Below are 2,093 nucleotides of genomic sequence, written 5' to 3'. Positions count from 1 at the left end.
GGATTAATATACATTTCGGACTACTATGACACCATGACATTTGCTGGTAACTTTTCCAAAGCCTGGACTACTCTTTTGATGTAAATTTTTTTCCTGACATTGGTTCTGATCTTCACCCCAAATAATTATACATTGTGCCCCCTTGTTCTTGTGTTGATTTTTTTCCTAAAAAATGTATTAAAACATGTTTATCAGCTTTTCTTATATATGCCGTGCTGTTTTTCTTATTCTCTGGCTGAGCAAAAGGTTCATTAGTCTACGAGTTCCCGGTAAGGTGTGCTATTTCTACCTGATTCTTGGATTCTGACTCTTCATTGCCTGCCCCAAACTGTGCCTGATTACGGTATTTACCCTTTGATGCCTGCCCTGATGATTGCCCTTTTTCTGGCTACGAGTTTACCTGTCCTTTTGGTGCTGCGCATAGGTGTCTGTTGACCTCAGAGGGTCAGCAGCCAGCCACTCAGAGACTACTCAAAGATGTTGCGGCCTGGTGCATTCCCTGCAGCAAAAACAAAATCTCTGGTTTAAAGAGTAAAAACCAGGCAGCTACCAGAATGATGCCTTTAGGTTTTGTCCAATGCCAAAGCAGCTGGTTGGCACAGTGGTTCCACAACCTCTGTCCATAACATGATTCAATAAAAAATCTCCTTGGCCATTTTTCTAGCAGCTCCCAGGACTTCTTTATTCCTCAGGCTATATATAAATGGGTTTAACATTGGAACCACAGCCACATAAAACATTGAGATAATCTTGTCTTGTTCTTTAGAATTTTCAGACTCAGGTTTCATGTACATGAAGATGCTTGGTCCAAAGTACAATAGGACAGTAATAATATGGGAAGAGCAGCTAGAAAAAACTTTAAGCCGTCCCTTATAGGAATCAATCTTTAAAGCTGTGGAGATAATTCTTCCATATGAGATCAAAATGAACATTAAATTAAAAGCTACCCCACAGTCTTCTACCCAGAAGATGATTTTTATAATCTTAGTGTCACTAGAAGCCAGCGCCATCAATGGTACTACCTCACAAAAGAAATGGTTGATCTCATGAGAGTAACAGAATGATAATGTAGATATCATGAAGGTTAAGACTATGGAATTCATGGCACTGAAAGTCATGTAGGAAGTCACTATAATAAAACTAACTTTCCTGGTCACAATCAAAGAATAATGTAGAGGAGAACAAACCGCCACATAGCGATCATATGCCATACAGGTCAGAATGTTATTCTCAGCATTTCCACAGAATATGAAGAAGGACATCTGAATCATGCAACCATAGAATGAGATCCTCTTGTCTTCTGTTAACACGATGGACAACATCTTTGGGAGAATAGTAGAGACATAGATGACGTCAACAGAAGAAAGATTACACAAGAAGAAATACATGGGAGTGTGAAGTTGGGGTACACCACAGACCAATACAATGATGATCAGATTTCCCACCACTGCTAGCAGATACATGAATAAAAACCCAGTAAATATAAGAATTTCATTTCTTCTGGAGGTGGAGAATGGGGTCATGTAGAATTCAGTCACGGTGCTGTTTTTACAGTCATTCATCTTTAGTGTCTGTGATGAAAGACAGGAATCAGATAATGTACGGTATGGAATTTTCTACTGATAATTCTTGAACAGGGCCATTTTATCACATTGTTGGGCCCAGTACTAAGGGTTTTGAAGTCCCTCCCAATCTGGCTGATATACATAAGTGTGTATATAAAAAACAAAACAAAAAACTGTGGAGTAGCATAGTAGATCATGCTGATCCATACTATGGTATTCAGAACCCCTAATACAAATAAAGACTCATACCAGACCAAGAACAACTAAATAAATACAGCCTCCAAGTCAGATATCTTAAGCCCTTCCTCACATATGATGTACATGTAATACAAATGTCACAGGGGATTTATAGAATCAGCTCACCAACTGTGTGTGATTCATACATGATAGATATAAAGAGTTTAATAAAAAAGTTTAATATTTTTAAAACATTATAAAAAAAATTCAAATATCAAAAGCTAACATAAAACTGGTTCCCTTTCATCAAGTTAAACATTATAAACTGATTATAATTGGTATCACCACATT

General features: G+C 37.6%; 1 protein-coding gene across 1 annotated transcript; it reads right to left on the bottom strand.

Moving 5' to 3' along the window:
* Nucleotides 1-632: 632 nt before the first annotated feature.
* On the bottom strand, nt 633-1,562 carry LOC120988266 (olfactory receptor 1019-like). Its single transcript, XM_040415933.1, has one exon. The coding sequence runs from the start codon at nt 1,560-1,562 to the stop codon at nt 633-635; it is 930 nt and encodes a 309-aa protein (XP_040271867.1).
* Between the last annotated feature and the right edge of the window lie 531 nt (nt 1,563-2,093).

This window comes from Bufo bufo, chromosome 1 (assembly GCF_905171765.1).
Source record: "Bufo bufo chromosome 1, aBufBuf1.1, whole genome shotgun sequence".
NCBI classification, from domain to species: Eukaryota; Metazoa; Chordata; class Amphibia; order Anura; family Bufonidae; genus Bufo; species Bufo bufo.
The sequence above is the reverse complement of the archived record's forward strand: the minus strand, read 5'-3'. Positions and strand labels throughout refer to the sequence as shown.